The sequence below is a fragment of the Natator depressus genome, chromosome 1, assembly GCF_965152275.1.
Source record: "Natator depressus isolate rNatDep1 chromosome 1, rNatDep2.hap1, whole genome shotgun sequence".
Classification (NCBI taxonomy): Eukaryota; Metazoa; Chordata; order Testudines; family Cheloniidae; genus Natator; species Natator depressus.
In genome coordinates, this window is record NC_134234.1 from 136,807,807 (window position 1) to 136,828,096 (window position 20,290).

The 20,290-nt window shown below is 41.7% G+C and overlaps 1 protein-coding gene across 4 annotated transcripts in view; it reads left to right on the top strand.

Moving 5' to 3' along the window:
* Positions 1–989: 989 nt before the first annotated feature.
* BEND2 (BEN domain containing 2) overlaps positions 990–20,290 on the top strand; it is a 34,034-nt gene continuing 14,733 nt past the window's right edge. The window contains exons 1-5 of one of the 4 annotated variants that reach the window (XM_074967579.1): positions 990–1,285; positions 7,788–7,949; positions 15,587–15,726; positions 18,481–18,552; positions 18,751–18,825. In XM_074967579.1, the coding sequence (XP_074823680.1) occupies positions 1,021–1,285; positions 7,788–7,949; positions 15,587–15,726; positions 18,481–18,552; positions 18,751–18,825 (714 nt within the window). In that variant the 5' untranslated portion in view covers positions 990–1,020. Of the gene's footprint in view, positions 1,286–7,787; positions 7,950–11,617; positions 11,794–15,586; positions 15,742–18,480; positions 18,553–18,750; positions 18,826–20,290 lie in introns of those variants that run through there. The other 3 variants (XM_074967569.1, XM_074967593.1, XM_074967587.1) reach the window with 3 other exon arrangements.

Sequence of the window (20,290 nt, forward strand, 5' to 3'; positions counted from 1 at the left end):
CCCAAGGGCCACATCGGGGTTGCGAAATGGTATGGCGGCCCGGATAGGGAAGGCTGTGCCTCCACAAACAGCCTGACCCCCGCTCCCTCCCACCCCCTGACTGCCCCCCTCAGAACTCCTGACCCATCCAACCCCTCCTGCTCCTTGTCCCCTGACTGCCCCCTCCCAGAACCCCCCGCCCCAACCACCCGTGGAGACCCCACTCCCTATCCAACCCCCTTCCCCAGACCAGTGAAAATGAGCGAGTGTGTGAGGGTGGGGGACAGCGAGCAACAGAGTTGAGGCCATTGGAGTGAGCAGGGGCAGGGCCGTAGAGAAGGGGTGGGACAAGGGTGTTCCATTTTGTGGGCTTAGAAAGATGGCAACCCGAAAATCTCACCAGGGTTCTGCGGCCCACTGGGCTCCCCAAGCAGGTTTCAGAGGGTCCGCCAAGCAGGGCTGCAGCCAAAGCCTGAGCAACTTAGCTTTGCGGGGCTCCCTGTGGCACGGGGTCCTGGGCAATTGCCCGGCTTGCTACCCGCTAACGCCAGCCCTGGCTTTTATATGCAGAAAGCCAGTTGTTGTGGCACAAGTGGGCCGTGGAGTGTTTATGGCGAGGGGTGGGACGGGCGCTCAGAAAGAATGAAAAACGTTGAGCGCCCGGGCTGTAGAATCCAGGAAGCGAGTCGCCGTGCTCAGGTCCAGCTTGCCATGGAGAACACAAGCCCCTTGGTTGCACGCAGAAATAGATTAGCGCGTACAGTGGCCGGCAGCACTTGCTCTCAACCTTTTCTTCAGCCAGGGGGCGCAGGGAGCCACGTGCACCCCCAATTTCTCTGCCCCGACGCTCAGAGCGGGAGAAGGACGGAGACGCGCTGCCCCCTGCCTCTGACTGGCTGACTCGACTCCCCCGCACCCCAGGGGAACGGCTGCCGCCCCTCCCCCTCGCCGGTGCGCGGGGGGGAGGGCAGGGGAGGGGAGCGTCCGGGCCGGTCTCCCCGCAAGCATGCGACCCATGTGTGGGGCTAGTCAGGACGGGAGATGCGGCCCCTCCCTAACTGCGGGGCTCCGGGGAGCGCATGGGACCAGGGGCCGCTCCCGGGCGGGACGCCGTTTGCCGGACGCGCCCCCGTCTCCACTGCGCAGCCGCGCGGATTCAAAACAGTTTGTTGCTCACGTCGGCGAAGCCGCTTCCGTTTCCAACGCCACATTCCGGCCACACCTGCCTGCGCGGAGCCCGGCTCGCCTCCCGCCCGCCTGGGACACACACCCCCCACAGCGCCCGCCGGCGCCATGTCCGCGGAGGGTAAGTGCCGAGCTGACCCCCCCCGGGCCGCCCTGCGTTCGGAACCGCCCGCGCGCAGGAAACGTTCCCCCATCGTTCGCAACGGCCCGACCCAAACGTTCTTTGCGGAGCCGGCCAAGCCGCGCCCACAACACCCCACCCTATTGGCCGGCCCCGACCAACCTGGCTGTTACTATTGGTCCGCGGGGCTGCTCGTTGCCAGTGGCGTCATTGACCCGAGCGGCGGAGGGGGCTTTGAGGGAGGGGGCGCTTGGGGGTGGGCGGTGGCTTCCTGCCTTGAGGGGTTGGCAGCGGGGCGTCCTCCAGCGTTGGGGCGGCTCCGAGCCGCGGGGGTGTGGAAACGGGGCCGTCCCATCCCCCCCCCCAACCCCCCGTGTGGGATTGGGCGGAGGTGGGTTAAACGGGGTCAAAATCCCCAGCCGCCGGGAGTAACTGGCCAGGAGGTGCCGCTCCCCCCCCTCCCCCGGGCGTGGGCTGTAGGGGGGGGGCGCAATTCAATGAGGACAGCAGGCGTTGTTCCCTCCGGGTGGGGGTGGGGAGGATCAGACAGGAGCTGCTGCCCTCTCCACCCCCGGCCCTGCCTTCATGCTGGTCTTGCTTCGCCTTTGAGGAGTAACTTGATTTGCCCCCTTAACTTTCTTTCAACGTAATTATTTTTTTTTTTTACCGCAATCGCAAGTGGTTGCAGATCTGACTTACCCCGTTATCCCTGGCTGCCCGCCCCTTCCGTCCCACCCCCACAACTTTCTTTGCCCCCTCGCACCCTCTGCGTTATAGTCAGGTGGCGTCTTCCTTCTGGGTGGCAACATGGGGGAGCACTGAGAGCAGAGATGGGACAGTCACCCCGCTCTCTGTTTTGTGCCTAGTGACACCACCCCCTGGTCAGTCAGGAGAAACGGTCATAGAAAAAGTGAAGTCCTGTTCAATCCAGGCTGGAGTGTGGCCAGTACCGATGGGATTTTTGGAGAATTTAGTTGCTAAACTCTTAAGGCTGAACTGAGCATGTGCACGCTATGATTTTTCAAGGGCCTGTAACTTGTCCAAATTTGTGCAGATTTTCTCAGGGGCTGTAAAAAGGCAAATTCCTGTTGTAACTCCAGCCCCCTTCCAAATTTCAAGACCCCTTTTCAAAGCATGTTGGGGCTACCCTTTCTTGAAACTTTCTCGCAGCTGTTTAACAAGTGTGAAACATATTTTTTCCCCATAAACTCATTTTAAGAAATGGCTGAACTGTTTTTACTGAAATGTTCTCAAAAAATTAAGCAAGAAGCAGACACTCACCATGGAAAATTTCCATGCAAATGTTTGAAGTTAGCAAAATTATAAGCAACTAAAAACAGGATCTTATAATGGGAAGTGATAGGAAATGGAACGTTTCAGTTTGTTGAGTCTTTCTATACAATTCTCACAGGGGGTCTCCAGGCAGCTCTGGAGCAGGCTGTGTGGGGAGTTCCTCATACTGTTCTGTTTTATTGTGGAAAAACTCTTCATAGGTAATCTTCAAACCCCTTATTTTTGTGTGTATTTTGCAGTGTATTTTTGCAATGTTTCTACTGTGTTCCTCTTTCTTTCATCCATCTCACTTTTCTCCACTCCGTTTAAACTATTTTCCTATCTCTGCTTTTCATTGCTACAGTTTGGTTGGGGGTGGGGTAATCTTTACAAACAAAAAAACGTAATTGTCTGTTGGGCTGTGGGAGACCCAAAGCTAAATGACAAACTTTCAGACAAGACTATTGGAGCCTTCCAATAACCTACAGAGCAATTTTTTTAAAATGTTACTTGAAGTACACCATGCTGGTAAACAGAGAATCAGAAAACAGATCCTGAGCCTGTAAGCAATGAAGAAGGCATCATCCTGCAATCATGACTAAGAAAGGTAGAGTGCCATCTGCAATAGTAGCCCTAAAGGCAGTGAAGAATGACTCCCTGTCATATGACTGTAATCATGTGACTAGGACCAGGAAATAGATATCTTGCCAGCACTTCTGTATGTCAGAATGCTAGTATACCGTGCATCTCTTGAATCAATAAATAGCTTGATTGGTATTGTTTGCTTCCAGAGAGTTCCATAGCCATCTGTCCTCAGCCAAAAGGAAAAGCAGGTCTGATACAAAATCTATGAGTTTAGAGAAAAGTTGAAGGAAATCAAGGAAGAGCTCCACATTAAAAATTGTTTCCTAACGAAGCATTCATGTGAGTCTGTGTATGTGTGAGAGAGAAACCCACCTGTATCAAATAATGGTTTTGCTTTTATGAATGAAGCCACATGCATGAAAACATGCATTCCCAATAATTTCAGAGCAAGCCATATGTCAAACAGGTTCCAACACCTTTATATACTGACTTTTCAGAACACAGGCATTCTGTATTCCAAAAAATAACAACGTACATATGCTGTGCACTTTGTAATTCACGCTGGCATATCATCAGAAAGTGAAAATGAGAGGAAAAATGTTATTTAACCAGTGCCAACTAATGGTGCAAGCAGAGCAAAGTGCTTTGGGAAGCACTCCTAGTGGGTGAAAATGAACTAGGAAAGCAGCATAATAGTCAGCAAGCCATCTGCTCATTTGAAACCAGGCTCCGTAAGAGTTTGTGTTCAAATGTCACTACTGACAGTAGTAATTTTTGACAGCAGTAATTTTGATCTTGCTAGATATAGGCTATAGCTTAAGATATTAAAATTTGTGATACATCTTACTGATGCAGTCAGACGAACTATATAAGTCGTCATGAAGCAGCTGCCCTGCATTTTTAAATGCTTTTAACTTTCATGCAGAGATTCTGATGGTTCCGTGCAAAGGCAAACTAGAGTTCCTCATAAATAATGTACTGAAAAATGCTGAAATAACTAAAATAATTATCATAAAATGTTGTTAAAACTGACAAAAAAGTGGCACAGAATGTCTTAATTAGTGTGTAGCTCTGCTGTGTCTATAATAATCTTCCTGTGCTCTGAATGTACAAAGTATGAGGTGCACTTGTATATCCCATAGGGTCATACAGCATATAGTATCCTGCTGCTTTACTGAAAATAACTGGCCATCTTCTAAACAGCATAACCCAGGGTATGTATTGATTCTCAACAAGAAAAGAGTTAAATGACTGAAGCTTTCTTTGGACATACATTTACTCCTTATTACATTTCCAGGCAGAACTTTGTTAGGCTATTGATTCATTGGAATGACTGGTTAAATGATTTAAAGAAGTAGTACTAAATACATTTACTTAATTTATGACGCAGGCAAGAACCAGTATGGCTTTTTTTTTCATTTTACGGTGAAAGTAATTTTTCCCTTGAAAAGGTGCAACTCAAAACCTGAAGAATAGTTGACACTATTTTTCTTAATTATGATTTTTTTTGTTTCCATGAAAGAGTTACTGGAAACTTACAAATATCTCTGTAATTTTTTTTTTTATCACTTGATGCTTATCTGTTCTGTTCATTCCCTCTGAAGCACCTGGCATTGGCCACTGGACTAGATGGACCATTGCTCTGACCCAGTATGACCATTCTTATGTTGATTGTGGATTTAACATAGTCAGTTAATGCTCTAGCCATTATTCCAAGGAATTTGGATTAAAATCTTGGTTTGCAGCACAAATTAAAAAGAGTTTGGTGGCTTAATTCTAGTTTCTGTGTGGGGCATGTTACATGGCATTTGTCTGCTGTATGCTATTGATTTCTCATTTTTAAGAGCACAAACATTTATAAAGAGAAGTTGTTTTTATAGATACCGCTGTGAGTAAATATTTATCTGAAATGTTCTTTTGTACTAAAGTTTTGAAGGCGTGGATATTTTAACCTGAATAGGTGAAACATTTTTCTTTTAGACTATATGACTGTGGTAATTAAAATTAGAAGTGATCTATTAAATGATGAGGTTCATTTCTTCTGCTGGTGGAGGATAGTGTGCCCCCGATAGAGGGCATATCCAGTATTTAATTAATACTACGCTTTACTTTTAAAAAACTCTCTAGTATTAGATGACATTGCCGTTTAATCAAGTCTATCTCCATCTATGCATTTTACACCACAAGCCTAAATTAAAAAATGGTACTGATTTTCTGGATCCTCAGCTCCCCTCCTTCCCTGCAGCAATTGCTAGTAGTACGTTACCCAGTTGCCAGGTCTCTTCCATTACTCATGAACTCCGTGGGCCACCAGTCTTTACCATTAGATCTTTGCTGCTATCAGTTAGGATTTCTCAGCGAGCATTTCGTTACTGGTAAGCATTCGTGGTTCAAATAACAGATCAGGAGTGTGAATGACACTTGAGTTTGTTTTTTATTAAACATCTCCGAGAATGCCAAAAGCAGCAGAAATAGTAATTCCCTCTAAAATCGCAAAGGGGTTTGTTCCTTTATCAATTCTTCCCTTTGAACTAAAACTGCTGTGGTCAGCTAAATGGATACTTAGTAAAAATAGTGAGATTATAGTGGCAGACTATACTGAATATTCAAAATATGCTTCCTTTTTCTGGAAATACTTGTCATTGTTTTAGGTTCCTCATAACTGAATGGTTCTGATGTCTCATTGAATGCTGCATTTTACTGCTACTTTCCAGCAAGAAGTCCAAATTGTTGACAGAATTTGAGAGACAGGAAGGGCTGATCTGCAGATGTCTGCAAACTTCCACAGTTGTTTTTTTAAATAAGTCAGTTTATTGGGAAAGATATAGTTTCATATGAAACTGTTTTTAACACACAATTCAAATAAATAAAATATTTTTTAAAACAGTTGTGAAGGTTTCCAGCCTCTCTTATGCATCTGTCTGCTGAGGAATAATTATTTTGTTGGCATCAACAGTCAAGCAAGATAGCAACTTCTTGTTTGTTTTGGAATTATACACGTTTTAAAATAAAGGCTATATCAGTTAGATCAGACTTACCTGTCTAAGCTGCCAACAATTCATTATTTTATATATCAGGGGTGGCCAAACTTACTGGCCTGCTGAGCTGCATATGACCATATTCAGACCTTTGAGAGCCGAGGTACACTTGCCAGGAGTCAGGGCTTCAGCACCTCGGGAGATGCTTGCCAGGGCTCGGGGTTTCAGCCCTGCTCCTGCTGAAGCCCCAAGCCCCAGCAGCTGCACCCTGTGGGTTTGAAGCCCTGAGACCCTCCTCCCCTCTGTGCAGAAGCCCCCATCTCATCAACCCACTGCAAGGCAGAGGATCCCAAGTCTGGTAGGTGGAGAATGGGGGTGTGTGGAGGGGGTTTTGAGAGCTGCACTTCAACTGTTAAAGAGCCACATGTGGCTTGGGAGCAACAGTTTGGCCACCCGTTTGTTTATATATATATATTCATCATAACACACACATTTTTTTGTATATAATGCCTCAGTTCAGCCAGCCTCTTAAGCCAGTGCCTAAGTTTAAGCATAGCTGTAATCCCATTTATTCTTGTGGTATTACTCATGTGCTTAAGTACCTCTCTGAGAGGACCTTTAACATGCTGAGTCAATGTGTCATAATGTGATAGTGCCCAAACACTGCTATAATATGATCTGGTCTTGCCTGAGTAAATAGGCTCAAACTGTGTTACTGAAGACCTGGTGGGAAAAGGCTCTGTATCCCATTTTTGGTCTGATCAGAAAACTGAGTGTGGGGATTGGATAGGAGCAAAGAGGAAAGGTGGCAGATTCATACCCAGAGCACAGTCCATGTTATGCACCGAATTAGGTAGGGGTCCTCTGGAAAAATAGCATGCAGCTAAAGATAGTATCATAATACATATGCACCAGGAGGCTAAGTTGTATTTGCACAGGCAGCCTGAATTCTGACTCTTCCTAACTTTTCAGTGCTTGACCTTATAATCTTATTGTTCCTTTAACACTGTTATATTGCATGTACTTTTTTTATAAAAATGTTTTTTCAAAATAAAGGAAATGCTGGACTTAACTGCAGGGCACACATTTTGAACCCAGAGCATTTACTGTGGTTGTGTCAACATTTGGCATGTTACAGTTAGACTGTAAGCGTTTCGGGACAGGGCCTTTGTCTTTCTGTATATTTGCAGTGTCTCTCGTATTGGGACCTCATTCCTGTTTGGGCTCAAATGCTACCATAATATAACAACTAAGTATGGAATTGTGAACTGATGTACTTTGATAGCTCTTGGTAATTCTATTTTCTCAGTGGTTCTCCAATTTCAGTGCCATTGAGTATTTAAACATATAGGGTGAGATTTTCACAAGTGCTCATGGGCCTAACAGTTCGTAGTCTGTAGAAACAGTTAGGTCGATGCCAAGTGCTTTTTAAAATCTCACTCAACGTGCTTTGTAACCTTCTCCCTTGTTAATATCACTTAGAATCACAATGCATGTCTTGGAAGATGACTTAAATCTTAAACACTCAAATTTCAGTTTAATTGCAGCTAAGCTATTGTACAGTTCAAATAAGTGGGTAGTACTAGGTGTGGTAAATGTGCTACTGCCATTAGAATGGTATACAGAATGGTGTCCAGACTTCTCTTTCTTTCTGTACATGCTTTTAGATTATGTTTCTGTGAGAGTTGAGGATGATGTTGAAGCTGTGATCATTCAAAATTCTGAAATAGAAGATGCAGAAAATGGACTGTCCACACAAGGCTGCGTGTCAGTGGAACAAAATGCTCAAGTAAACAGTGATGATCACTACATGACTCAACTTGCATATGGTAAATACACTTAATTTCTTCTAAGAGTTAATGCCCATGGCCCATCCTTCTGGCAGAGTGCTCAGTCATTGTATCTTTAACACTATATTCCCCATTACTTTTTCTGTTCTGTCTGTGACTCTAAAACCTTTAAAAAGCTACTTATTAATAGCTGATAGTTTTGATAGTATAGTTTAAAACAAGTAACTTTAGAATCTGTTTCCCCTTAAGGATGTTCCCTGTTAGTGGTGATCTCAATAATAAGGTTTAAGAATTGTTTTTCTCACATATACATAGGAATTCATTATTTAAAATAGAATCTGTTGTAAGAAGATTAGTATGTAATTTGGAGGGGAAAAAACAAGACCAGAGAAATCTGGCTGCCCAGTAGGTGTGGCATTTAGCTAAATTAATTGGGATACAATGAAAATTCTTTTATGCACTATTCTAGTAAATTTGTCATTTACATTGGGGTGTTGCCGACTGTAGGTACCCTTTAATGTTTTGAACTCTATCTGGGGGAGAATTGGGTTGTAGTTTTGAGAAACTTTGCTTGCTTACTATTGGATACAAGATGCCAATGAAGGTAGTATATGTGTTTAGGCAGTTAATTTATAGAATCAAAGAATATCAGAGTTGGAAGGGACCTCAGGAGATCATCTTGTCTAACCCCCTGCTCAAAGCAGGACCAATCCTCAATTTTTGCCCCAGATCCCTAAATGGCCCCCTCAAGGATTGAACTTACAACCCTGGGTTTAGCAGGCCAATGCTCAAACCACTGAGCTATCCCTCCCCCCGAAGAAGAGTATATATGAAGAGTATAGCTACAAAGGCTGTTAACTCATTTCCATTAGATTGTAACAGGAATCAAATCTTAACTCTAGTTTTCACATAACATTAAATAATATCAGTAGTTTAATCTGTTAGATTCAGCTATATGTTTTGGCTTGGAAAGGATTAAGTGGAAACCAATTTAGACTATGGCCACATACAGCAATGATTGCTGCAGGCAGGCCCATAGCAAGAAAGGTGATGCTGGCACAGAACCTCTCTAAGTGAGATTTAATTTGATTTTAAAATGCTAGACATTTACATACTGCATCATAGTACCTGAGCACCAGCAATACCATTGCCACCATAGAAGTTCTGGCCATACATGTGCATTGATCCTCCTTTTCCCTTAGCACATCCTCCTTTTTGACCTGAAAGGTGTAGACATATAATGAAAAGACAGACCCTTTTCCAAAGAGGTTACATTTTAAGTATCTGACAGGACACAACTGGTAGCTACGAACAGATGGGGAATAGAAGAAAACAGTGCAACCATTACAACTAGCATCAAAGTAAACACTAAATGAGATTAGCGAGAGAAATGAAAAACAAACATCTACAGGAAGAGTCCCATCATTCTATAACAGCTTAGTATTTTCTAACAAGGAAGCAGATCCTATCTGTGTTCAGTCAGTCCCCTCATACCTCTGATACATGCTATAAGCTATAGCAGAGACACACGGTTAGTCACAACCTTGTGTAAATATGGTTCCTGAGACAAAGGTTCTAACCTGGGTTTTCCTGACCAGTCTAATCTATTATCTCAGTTTCACTGTAGCAATTACCATAATAAGAGTTCCCTCGTGTAATCAGGTCATCCCTGACACAATTCAGTTGTGCATTATAGATGAAGCCGTGCTGTGCTACCACTCCTGTAAAGACCAAGGCAGTAGTACAGCTCAGGGTCAGAACCATCCAAACTGCAAAACTGGAGGGTGTCAAGTCCTATCATGAATAAATAAGGTCCACCAAAAGCATAGTTTAGATGGGATGTATAGCACAAGTAATAATAAAGCTACTGTAGCAAGACATGCTTCTAGATAAAGCTCATGTAGACAGAGTCTATGATATCAAGAAAAGCTTTCAGAAGTGGTGTTAACTGAAAGGAATAGCATTTTGTATTACTTACTCCAAGTCATGAGAAGTATCTGAGTATTAAAGTTACCTTGTGACTTTATTGTGAGGCATCCAGAGAGGTCACAGAATACTGATGATTTAACTTTCCCATGTTACTGTGTGACATCCCATGTCCCAATGTATTTAGTATGTCATAGTTAGTCTAGATCAGTGATACTCAGACCTCAGTGGTTCAGGAGCCACATTAACCCAAAAGAGCCACAGCAGTGTAAATGCACGGTTTAATTTACTATAGGACTATATATTCATATTTAAACAGTATGACAGGAAATATTTAGCTTTTTATGTATATTATTCTCACAGCAAAATGACCAAGTATTATTATTTTATCAACTACAATTGGTTACTAACATAGTAAAAGCATCTTGGTTAATAATTAAATCACACAATGTTTTAATATCATGTGCAGCAAAGAGCTGTAGGAGGCACATTAAAGAGCCACTTGCGGCTTGCGAGCCTCAGTCTGAGTATCACTGGTTTAATGTGTTCAGCAAAACATTTTTAAAAAAGCAAAATTACCATCCATGCCTGGGAAATGGACAAAACAAGCATTGCATAAAAGGGTCCTAAACACAATAAAGTGATTATTGTCAGGATGTCTCTTCAGTGGATCCAAGCCATCTCCCATGTTTCATAACACTGACACTGTTTTTTTCTGTTGTTTTCTGCTTGACAGTAAAGTTTACTCTTGGTTTTTGTAGATTTCCACTTGAAAACACATTGATATTCCCTATCCCTTCTTTTCCTCATCTCTCCCCAGCTATAGTGAGGGGTATTTTGTTTGTTTTTGTTTTCTAATACAGCAGAACAAACATGCCAGGTCATCTGTTTGTGAACCAGCAGCGACAGATGGATGTCAGCCCAAGTCTCGGAGGATAATTTAACTATTATTTCAGAATCAGCAGAGGGAGCATGATGATCATTTTGTGAGCGTGCCCCCCCCCCCAATGGTGGGGTGGTGGTGGTGTTTTTAAATAGCAGGCAAGTAAGGAATTTTTAAAGACTGCTGTCATAGTAAGTAAAAGTTGGCAGCTATTCCATTTGAGGGTGTCCAGCACTTACCATTAAAAGCCCCTGTTTTCAGCTGTTAACTGTCATGTTGTCTTGAGTGGCTCACAGCTGAGAGTGCCAGCCTCAGGGCAGACTGTCAAAAAGAAGGGCAGAATCCCCAAACTGGTTGTATTTTCTATAATTATATTTCACCAACCCAGTAACAAGTGTGAACTCCTAAAGTACTGTAACAGTCTTAACATCAAGTCACAGACAGTCCCCTTGGGCATTCCAGTATATCTTGCCATCCAGGCAAGCTGGACTATATGATAGATGGTCACTTTACACCAAAAATCACAGCAATATTCAGGTTACTCCAGTCCCAAAGGACCAGTCATCTTAGGTCGATTGTACTCAGATCTCAAATCAAAGACAATGCCTGTAGCCAATCCTGTAATAAACTAACCAAAGATTTATTAAGTAAGAAAAGAAATAAAGTTATTTACAAAGTTAAAACAGGAAGCATACACACAAATGAGTTACAGTCTTAGATTTAAAAAGGTAATATAAGCTTCTATAATAAGCAGCTCTGTATGTCCTCTAGGGGTGACCCAAGCTAAGCAGCATGGGGATCTCCTCCTTGTGTTTAGGAATCGTTGCCTCTTAGAGTCCAGACCGCATAAAGACACCCAGTTTCTCCTTGTCAGGCATTTTTATCCCCTTCACTCCAGAATCCAAGCTGATGGGATGAGTTCATGCACACGCCTTCCCTTCCTGCAGGGAGTGAGGAATGCAGTCAAGAAGGTCTCTGTCCTTTGATGCTACACAATGTCTCATTTGCCTTCATTGGGCCATCTCGTTTGCAGGACGAGCACTTTACCTTCATTAATGCTGCTTTTCCTGTTTGGTGAGTTACACAATTACAGAGGTTTACAACGCAAACACTCAATATAACTTTATACCATGAGATACAGATAGTATAAGTAGGATTAATACATGTAGCATCCTACAAGCATTCCATAAAGTCTAAACACATTCTTATAACACCAATGTCTATTTCTGGTCTGTCTATTTAAGTCGGACTGGTTTCCGGCTATGGGTTTGTCATTGTTCACTGAGGCCCTGGGCTTTTGGCATGAGCTGACATCTGGTCTGTCAGCATCAAAATAACTTTTCCAGACTTAACCATTTGGACTGAAATTGTCCATGTTTGTTCTCTGGATTAAGCTGATATATTTTTAATAAAAGTTTCAGGAAAAGTGCTTCAGCCATTTTCAAGAATGAAGTTATTTTCTGGGGGTCCACGGAGCTGTGTCCTTGGTCCCCTTCTCTTCTTGTACTATGCCTTATCTCTGAGTAATCTTATCCGCAAATTCAACTACCATCTCCACCCTGACAACTCTCAGATCTACCTCTCCACTCCAGACCTGTCTTCTCTCCAAACTGAAGTGTCTGTCTGTCTGTCTCTGAACCTCTTTGAGGATATCTAGGTATCAGCTCAAGTTCAACATGGCTAAACCAGAGTTCTTAATCATACCCCCCGCCCCCCGCTTCCCCATCCCCTCCTTTCTTGATCATTGTGGACAACACCACAGTCCTGCCTGTCATTCAGGCCTGTAACCTAGCTGTTATCTCCATCTTGGACCTTTCTGTAAGTCCTCGCATCCAGGCTATGTCTAGATATTAGGGTTTTTTCTGCATAACAACTTTAAAATATGACCTTTGCTATCCCTTCACACCGCTAAAACTCTGATCATCTCACTTGCCAATTACTGCAATGTCTTTCTCTCTGGCTTTGACAAATGCAGTTTTGCCCCTTTAGTATCCATTCAGACTGCTGCTACAAAGAGAATTCTCCTAATCCATCACTTTGACCACATCACTCCTATCTTCGTATCCCTCCACTGGCTCCCCTTTTTTTATTGCATCAAGCATAACTGTTGCTTGTAAATCAATAGAAGCTAGGGATTGCAATGGGAGATCAGGGCTGCCCCATTGCACTATGCCCTGTTTGCACCTACAAAGCCGTTCATGTCCTATCCTGTCTCTATCATCTCTCATTCACTATCAAGATGTTGACTTCTGTCTCAGATTGGCCAATGCTGCCAGTGTCTATTGTCCACTTGTTAAATTTTTCAACAAGTATCTTTCTTCCATGCTGCTCCTCATGCTTGGAAGCAGCTCCCTCTAAACATCTGCAAAGCCACTTCATTGTTCTCCATCAAATCCCTTCTTAAAATTCTTTTTTGCCATAATGTCTGCAAAAAGATTGGCAATGGTTAGGCCGCTGGTGTGCTGAGACCACTGCCTGTCATGCTAACCAATATTGTCTCATTGTTTCCTTGTACTCCCCCATCAGTTTGTCTGTATCTATCTATCTATCTATCTGTCACCTCATGTCTTATACTTAGATTGTAAGATCTTTGTGGCAGAGACCATCTTTTTTTACAGCACCTAGCATAATGGGGTCCTAGTCCAGACTGGCTCCTCGGTGCTACAGTAATACAAATAATAAAATTAGGCAGAAATAAGTAATTCTGCTAATGTTTTTGCCTCCAGCTGTTTCTTTTAAGAGCTTTTTCTTTAAAGAGTTCTTCTACTTTCAGGGTTTGAGGCAGGAACTGGAAATTTTGGCAGGAGAATAGGCTTGGAGGCTGAGATGTGCCTTTCGCTTTCCCTATGAAAATCCATGAAGCTTTGCCAGAGTTCCAAGCCATTGGAAATTGCCACTTGCAGATGTTCAGTAGAATTTGCTTAAGGGTTGCTGCAAAGTTTCCAAAAATTCCATGTTTATGGACAGTCTTAAACTGGCATGTCATACCTTCTCAGTGCTTGACTTTGCAACCATAGCATAGAATTTGTATGTAATTGTAGTGTCATTGTTTTTGATGATGTAGTTAGAGACATGACAGAACTTCCATCATACAGGAATTTCTTATGATTTGTGGGACCTTAGGTTGCTAGAGGGGAAGTAGTAAGGTCAGAATGAAGAGGTGAGAGACATTCTCGCTGCCTGAGAGGTGAAATTGGTTAGGCCTATGATTTGCTGAGTCAGTGCAGAGCAGGAGAGGGTGGGGGGGGTGTGAGAGAGAGAGAGAGAGACGAGCAGTCTTTTGCATTGACTGTGTTGCAAGTCATCCATACTAGTTTAAACTGTGTTTCTGGACTTTATGGGCTAGATCCTCAAGCAGCATATGGTGCATCTTTGAGGTGAGGACATAGGTGACTTTACACTCTTTTCTCCATTTCACCCCCGGTCATGTTGCAAGTTGAAAGAGCCTCATGTATATTAATAATTATTTGTTTGTAAATCAATAGAAGCTAGGAATCGCAACGGGAGATCAGGGCCGCCCCATTCCGCTAGGCCCTGTACAAATGCATAACAAAAAAAGAGTCCTTGTCCCAAACAGCTTACAGCCTAAGTATTGGTCAACACTGTTCTCCACTTGTAAGGTAACTCCCTTCTCTTCATGTGCCAGTATATTTATGTCTGTATCTGTAATTTTCACTCCATGCATCTGAAGAAGTGGGTTTTTTTACCCACAAAAGCTTATGCCCAAATAAATCTGTTAGTCTTTAAGGTACCACTGGACTCCTTGTTGTTCTTATGGATACAGACTAACACGGCTACCCCTCTGATAAGTATAAGATGAGCGCTAGTAGGTGAAATACAAAAAAAACAATGAGGAAGCACAACATAACAAGGGGACTTGCACTGGCAGATAGCAGCTCTCAAGGAGCAACGCTGCCAGCCAGGATCACATCACCTGTTAGCCCTTTCTTTCCTGTCCCTATTTTTAATTCCCTTTGTGCCAGTTCAAAGGAGACTTGAGATGGGCTGAAGATCTGGCCCTCTAACTTGGTTGTAAAGTTTAGGATAAAATCTGGCATATGATTCTCCTTCAAGAAGCAGTAACTTTTTTTTTCCTGTCAATTGCAGGCAAACTTAATTTAGTCATGTAAAAGTTACAAAAGTATTAAAATAGAAGTTGGCCAATGTCAAGCATTTGTTTGCAGATGTACAGTTTTGCTGTTAAATGTTTATCAAACAACATCAATTAGTTTGCTCTAGATCATCAACTTTTTGGGGCAGGAATTAGGACCAGACCTTTTTCTTCACACGGCTCTTCACAGAGATAAACACGCTCAAAAATTGAAGGTGATAAACAGAGTGAATACTTAGGGAAGGGAAAGATGAGGGTAAAGAAAATACAAATAACGGTGAGTTCTGTATTGCGTTGTGAACAATGCATTTAAATTCTGATTCCTAGATTTTTGTTGTGGGGAGGGTTTTAAATGAAGAATGAGATAAGGCAAGAAGAGGCGTGGGTAACTCAGGAGTGAAAGTCAACAATGGAAAGTATGGCAAATGAAATGCATTTTGAGGAGGAATTGGAAGGAATAAAGTTTAATAAAAGTTAATTAGAGGATAAAATGAGCAAATAATTTAGTGCTTGATATGTAGTTAGATAGTAATTAATCTTAAATGGCCAGGATGCTGCAGTTTTAAAAATAAGCTATTGTTCTTGCTTTTCATGACAGATGTCTAATTCATAGATTCCAAGGCCAAAAGGGACCATTGTGATCATCTAGTCTGACCTCCTGTATAATACAGGCCATAGAATTTCCCTGAAACAATTCATGTCAATTCAGTGGGAGAAGTTTTCTAACATGCTTTCTTTTAACTTTGGCTTTTATAGGAGGGGAAGGTTTGTCAGTACTGAGTGAGCCAGTGGTGTCACAGATGAGCCATTCTACAGGTGTGCAGAGAGACGGTCAGAACCCAGAAGAAATGGAGTATGTGTTTTTGCATAAAAGACGGCGACTTACCCCCTCTCTGGTGAGAAATAACATGGTATGTGTATCTAAACAAACACTTGCTCTGCTTTTTCAGGCAAATTGCACTTCTATTAGCAATTCCAGTTCTCATGTGAGAGAATTGTCTTATATACTTCCCCCTTTTGTGGATTATTATTGTTTGTATTACAGTAGTGTCAAGAAGCTTTTATAAGGGTTGGAGCCCCATATTGCTAGGCATTGTACATGCGCAGAGGAAGAGACAGCTCCTTTCCTGAAAAGCTGACACTCTAAGGATTGGTCCTGCAAGCAAACCTTTGACATGCAAGCTCATATTCTTCTAAAAAGCAGGATACATTAGGGACGCTTCCTTCCTTTCCCACAGGTTTCGAGATGGAGTGATACCAATCATCCTTCCTTACCTGTTACTGATGGGCAAATTATTGCGCAAACTATGTCCAAAAATAGACCATGCATCTCGCACATTGATGCATGTCTGTGGGCAGAACTTGGCTCATAGCACAGAGCTATACATTAATGGCCAGCTGAAGAACATAAAAAAAAAAAAAGTTTACATTTTAAATATCAACAAAGTGGTCTTGTCAGTACTAAAACAGGGCGCCAGATTATATTTGAACTCTGCCAATATTACACATTATATAGTTTTTCATTTGAGTAGTGTGACAGAAATTTGGTGTAATTAAAAAAAATATCAAATGCAAAATAGTTTATGCTGGACAAGAAGGGCTTCTCACAGCTTACAAGTAAAATGAGCATCTTTATTTTAATTTTTTAAGTCTCTTTCTCCACAGGGTGGCACTGTTGATTCCTGTCTACAGGAAATTTTCATATAACAAGGGACACTATGGGCATGTGTACACTGCAATTAAAAACTGGCAGCTGGCCTGTGCCAGCTGATTTGGGCTCAAAGGGCTCGGGCTGCAGGGCTGTTTAATTGCAGGGTAGGTGTTCAGGCTTAGGCTACAGCCTAAGCCCTGGGATCCTTCCACCTCACAGAGTCCTAGAGCCCAAGTCAGTTGGTATGGGCCAGCCACAGGTTTTTAATAACAGTGTACACATACCTCTTTCCCCTAGCTTCTGAAGAGGCACTTCCCATGGGCTCTTTTGTTACCTGCATGTTTTGTTGTGTCTGCTATTTTACTTAAAATGGTCTTTGCTGAAGAAGAGACCAGGCCCTGGCTGTTTTGTTCTTCACATTAATGAAAGAAGAGCTTGTGCTAAACAAAAGATCTTTATTTTTAACTTTTTACATCCACTTTAGCATCACATAACCTAGAGCCTGCTCCTAGCTATCGTAAGTAGCATTCTGTTCTGAAAACATTCATGGAGCCCTACATTCCTATGGGAAAGGCCACCCTTTAACTCTCCAGCCACATCCTTGCATAGCAATAGTGACTGCTCCAAGAGCCATGCCAAAGAACTTTAATGTTTCAGGAGTACAAGGACACCCAGTGTCAGATCAGGTTTACCCCAACATATAAGGACTTGTCTGCAAGCAAAGTTGCACTGATTTAAACAAATGTGTGACTTTTAAATTGACTCATTTAAACCATTACAAAAGGCTTTGCAGACATTCTTAAATTGATATTAAACCTGACAGATGTTTGTACATTGTCTAGCACAATGGGGCCCTGGCTTCTAGGGTTTACCAAAATACAAATAATTCACTAAATTGATCAGAACTATTTAAATTGAGATAAGAACAGTTTTAAGATATAAGATAAGAACATATAACATGGTTTTGCACTGGTTCTAACTAAATCTATTTAAAAACTGATATAAGTTAAATCTGTTTACATAGTGGCAAGGCCTTAGTTGTAAAAAAATAAGTTTTTTGTGAAACAGTCAGTGGAAAGATTTCAGGGGGTTTTTTTTGTTTTTTTTTTTTAAATTGCAGTGAATTTTTTAAATAACCATTCCCTGCAGCCTAAACACTTCTCCATTGTTTTAGTACATGAGTAATTGAAAGTGATATTGACTAGTAACTGACTACAAACAAACGTGAAATTGGGTAGCTTTGTCCTCACTGAGAGACGTGCAGCAAGTAAACCTTACAAGATGTGAAAAATGTGGATTTTGTTTCTTTACTTATTAATAAACTCAAGTGTCAATAAAATGTACATGGATACGTATATATATTTTATTTTAAACTATTTGTAATCCCTGTAAAGGAAAACTGACTTGAAAACTTATGTCACAGTTACGATGTGGCTAATACTAGAACAAATATATATTAATCTGCGGTGTTTGAAAACATCCTCCTCATTAGTTGCTATCCTTAATATAGTAAGCCAGTGCCTTGGGTTCCAGAAAAATATATAGGTCATCTAGACCAGTGGTTCTCAAGCAGGGGTCTGGGAGCCCCTGGGGGGGCCGCCAGCCGGTTTCAGGAGATCTGCCAAGCAGGGCCAGCATTACACTTGCTCGGGCCCAGGGCAGAAAGCCAAAGCCCCCCTGCATGGTGCTGAAGCCTGGGGCTCTAAGCCCCACTCGCTCTGATCCTAGGCAGAAGCTGAATCCTGAGCAATTTAGTTTTACAGGTCCCCCTGTGACATGGGGCACTGGGCTATTGCCTTTTTGCTACCCCCTAACACTGGCCCAGATTTTTATATGCAGAAAAGCATATAGCTGTGGCATAGCTGGGTCGTGGAGTTTTTATAGCATATTGGGGGGGCCTCAGAAAGAAAAGATTGAGAATCCCTCATCTAGACTGTTTTATGCCTTGTATTCTGTGATTGCTCCTAATTTTACATGTTTCTAAATATTTTTTTTCTAGATAAGATCCAGGGAAACAGAATATGAAGATGGTGGAAGCGTTATTTATGAATATGAACCAGATTATGAATGTGTAAGTCTTTTTATTTATTTTTTTATTGGTTTTTTGTTGGTAATGACTGTTGCTTTGGGGGTTCATTACAAAAACAGTTTTGTTTTTTTTAACATGATATGAGATCCTAAAGCTCGGTGTTTCTCTGTATATGTTTCTGGCTGCAAAGCATTATGATTTTAAGTTTCAGCTTAGCTTCTTTATTTTGAAATGAAACAGGGAAGTGTTGTGTCTGAAGCGTCCTACACAGGAGATCAGCAGAAAACCCTTATGGAAGTCCTCAACTATTGTCAGGTATCACATTTTTATCTTCGAAATAGTTTATAAACCTCTGCAAAAAAAACAAGGCAAAATTATGTCCTGTTTCTATCCCTGTATATGTGCCACTATAACAGCAATTTGCAACTCTATTGCACCCAGTTGTTCATTTCTATAAACTTCACTTGACTTAACTGTAAATGCATTTTGCTTATTTTTGATTGACTTTTTTATATGCAGCCACTGAGCCTTTTAGAATGTAATTAACCTGAGAGTGTCTCCAAAGGTCAGTAGTAATACAACATATGTAATACAGAGTCCATTGATTTACTTCAAGGAATTGCAAGGTAATGGGAAATGTTTGGCATATAGATTTTTGAAGGCATCTGATGTTTGCTTTTAGAATATTACCTTATTCAGAATCTTGTTATTCAGGCTGAATTAGGAGAATTTATTGCTTATGTTATCTGAAGTAGTAACTGGCAAGCTGAATAACTGCACCAGTGAAGTTAAAACTAAATGAATATCTTATTCATACAGGTGACTAGTTATAGTAGGGCTACTCCTTAAAGTAATGGGTTGGCCCTCTGTCCTTTAGGGAGCATCTCCTTCTGGACTGATTTACAGCTAAATGTTAATTAATGTCATGTATGCCTTACTGCTTGCACCAGGGCTGCATGATTAGGTCATTGTACATTGCTTTTAATACACAACAATTTAAGCTTTTATTGCACCTTATTATGCTGAGGCATTTCATGGTGCTTTGGAGTCTCAATTTATGCAGGGCTATTGTTACTAAAGCAATACCATCAACTTGAAATCTAGTTAATTTTATTTTTCAAATTTGGTTTTATAGCCACATTTTCTATTCTTTTTAAAAATTTCTTTCTCTCCCAAACTGTTGTGTGATAGAACCACACAAAAAGCAGCAGAAACTGACTGTGCTTTGGAAACAGTGCTACTGATCATACACTCTGAAAACACAACTTGTTTCCTCTCTACTCATTTAGTTCAGTAACCTTCTGTGTTACATGTAATAATAGTAGACAAAATTGTTCAGGTGTGTGATTTTCCTAAGTTGTATGTATAGACAGCTGTTGGCCTTTGAACTCCAGTTTGATTTACATGGCTCTTATATCTATGACATGTTGGGGTCTTTAGGGTCTTTACAGTACTGTTACTTTAAAACTTTCATATCGGAGTCTCCAAGTAAGGCAAAGTCAATTTTTAAATCTGTGGGAGACTCAAATTTCTGAGCTTGAAAAAAGACTGAAAATCAGCCAAAATGTTCTGGGTACTTTCAACCAAGTAAGTGTTTTTCAAATTCTGTTTGTGTTTTTTTTTCCCTTGAGTGTAATCAATGGGTATGCAATTGATTTCAGCATTATAATCATTTTGAGGCTTGGAGCTGAAACTGTTGCTCTCTGGAGCACCTACACTTGTCATCTTACTTTGGAATACAGATTCCTCCAGGGTATATTTCCCATCAGTGATGTAGAAA